We start from the raw sequence: 2,744 nt of genomic DNA, 5'->3' as shown, positions 1-2,744 counted from the left end.
GTTATTTCTGGTGTTAACATCCTAGAAGTTGACCCCCAAGTCCGGGTCTCACTATACGCCCCTTTGTCGGCAGAGTGTTCACCGCGCTTCGCCACAGAAGCCGCATGTGCTGGGGTGTGGATTGCAGTTTTTTTTACTTACGATTTAAAGGATACTGGTGATCAACATGACGGCCTTGCAATTGCCAAACAGATGGAAGGGGTTATCGACGAGCTATTTGCATTGGAGCGGAAAGTATGTGCAATTGTGACTGACAGCGCCAGGCAATGTAGCCGCGCACGTTGTAGATTGGCACCAATATCGCCTTCATACATTGTTTCGCACACGATGTTAACGATCGGATGATAGCCGTTCTAAACTCGGCGTTTACAAAGGTTTCCTAGGAAGCCGCAGAGTGGCCAGTTTCTGAACGCTTCTACTTCTAAATGGCTGCTAAAGCAATGGCTAAGCGCTATGGCGATAGGTTTGCCGTTTTTCATGCTATGTGAAACTAGGTGGAATTTGATGCAGGCTTGTTTTGCGTCGTTACTTCGTGTACGCGGAGCTATAGAAGATATGGCCTTCACATATCGGAGTAGCCCGGATCTCACGCACAAGAGTTGAATTTTTGGGGACGTTGAGTATTGAACCAAGTTGGAGACTGCGGAGAAAATTGTTCGGCCATTGTACTGGTTCATTCGGTCTCCAAAAGGAATGAAAATACAGTGGCAGATGTAGTTTTTTTCATTCATGGATATTTACCGTGGGGTTGTATCTACGGAGAGGGGTGACTCTCTCACAAACGTAGTGGAAGCTCGTTGGAATGCCTGGGAGCAACCTCTATTCATTCTAAGGTTCTTTCGTCATTCTGAATAGGCAGTAAAAACACCAACTGTGATTACTGGACGATGTTTGTCAATTTGCTATCGTTGCTTTGTAAATGGAGATGACAGCCGGGTTCGTGGTGAAGAATTCGATTGGATTCAGGGTACTTATACAACTTCACGCTCTACCGACTTCAGCAGCGATGCAGTGTCGACGTTTTTGAAGTATGAGATGAATACGAAAACGAACTGCAAATTTCCTGTGCTTGCTCCTACAATCTTGTCCATCGTCGTTAATACGACAACCTGTGAGCGTTTGTTCAGTGAGCTTGCGCTAATCCAGACTCCGGAGTTAGTCATTGGCCCACCTCAACGCCATTGCGTCATACCTCAGCGCCAACTCAAACTGCTTCACCAACACCTCCCGCTGTGCGCGCGTTAACGACAAAAATCAACAACAATTGGCTCCTGCTGATGATAATACCATCAATACGTTGGCTGCGGAACTCGATACAGTTGCTCTAAACAACAGACAACTAGCCGAATATCTTGTACACTTCGACTGGGAGCAGATTGGAGACTACGGCGACGAAGCCACAGTTGGGATGTGGGACAGCATTTTGAATATCCCAAGAATCTCCACTTCTTCCCGCAGCAATGTAATTGCTGGCCCCAATACTGAGGGTAACGATGCCGATGAAAATACCATTTACAACGACAAGGATCGGGTCTCAATCTGATCCTATTCCAACGCCAAACCGGTAGCATTAGCCCCAGAACTATGACAAAAACTTTCCACAAGAGAAGAGGTTGTCTGGAAATCGATCCCGAAAGGAAGTCTGGCATCTCTCGTAGTTGATGGCTGAATACAGAAACTAAAGTCTAAGGTCGTGCGTAGGTTGGCCGTTCTAGTGGCGTTACATGTGCATCCTCAATACAGCCATCATGAATTTGTTGTGTAGTTGTTAGCTACATCCCATTCCTGCTCAGGCACAGCCAACCATAAAAATTGAACAAGGCGTGGAGATTGTATCTGCTTGCTTCATCTGTAAGATGCGCATGTCTTGGAATTGTGAAGCCGTTGAGCATTCCGATGTCCGGAGGCATCGCTGATCATCAACTTTTGCGGAAAGCCGACGCCAAGCGGTCGCTTGGCGTCGAATAACATGGACAGGGTGTTGGTGTGGAGCCTGTGGCCACGTTCGAGAACCTGGACGGCCGAGAAGACCTTAACCGGCGCAACTTCACCGACCAGGAGATGGTGTACGCTAACAGCGCAGCTCTGTGGGACGCTGGCCGCAAGGAGACTGTGGTCACGGCCACTTCGAACTTTTCGCCGACCGAGCCGAACCGGTGGAAGAGCTGCGCTCCGCGAGATTGGGACCTTCATCACTGCAACGATCGCTCCATCCGTGCTGATGCCATTGTACCTTCTTCACGTGTTCAACCGCTTGGGCTAGTCGAAGCTGAGTGTGTGCATTAACCACTCGAGTGTCCTCCTCCAGCGAAGATTTTTTTTTGACGTAGACGGCACCAGGGAAAGTATGGCCAAAGTTTGTGGCGTAGGGACTGGCCGATTGCAGGTCTTGCACCACGGGCTAGCTTTTAATGGCGCTTCAGCGAGTAGTTGTCACCCGGGAGGTCGGCAAACGCGCGCTTTTCGTGAAAGGGGAAATGTTCGTCAGTCGCGCCTCCACGTTCACGGCCAGCACGCCTTCCTGTCGGCACGTATCACCCCCTTTGTTAGAGCAAACAATTAGTAGACTAAAAGCCACACACGCATCCGTGTGCGCCCTTCTCCTACAAGTAGTCCTCTGTGGTGAAGCACCAGTTGGCTTTCACGAATAAGAAAACTGATTGATGGGAAGCGACCCGATCCAGCCCTGAGACTCATGGTCGACGACGGTGCGTCAATGATTACGTCATCATCGGTGAAGATTA

At 49.2% G+C, this 2,744-nt stretch overlaps 1 protein-coding gene across 1 annotated transcript; it reads left to right on the top strand.

Moving 5' to 3' along the window:
* Positions 1–1,862: 1,862 nt before the first annotated feature.
* Positions 1,863–2,286, top strand: PPTG_22375 (hypothetical protein; the record flags this gene model as incomplete). Its single annotated transcript, XM_008903785.1, has 2 exons — positions 1,863–1,898; positions 1,978–2,286. 2 exons carry the CDS (start codon positions 1,863–1,865, stop codon positions 2,284–2,286), a joined length of 345 nt encoding a protein of 114 aa, XP_008902033.1.
* Between the last annotated feature and the right edge of the window lie 458 nt (positions 2,287–2,744).

The sequence above is a fragment of the Phytophthora parasitica genome (genome assembly GCF_000247585.1).
Source record: "Phytophthora parasitica INRA-310 unplaced genomic scaffold supercont2.16, whole genome shotgun sequence".
NCBI classification, from domain to species: Eukaryota; Oomycota; class Peronosporomycetes; order Peronosporales; family Peronosporaceae; genus Phytophthora; species Phytophthora nicotianae.
This window is presented reverse-complemented; position numbering and strand designations above follow the sequence as displayed.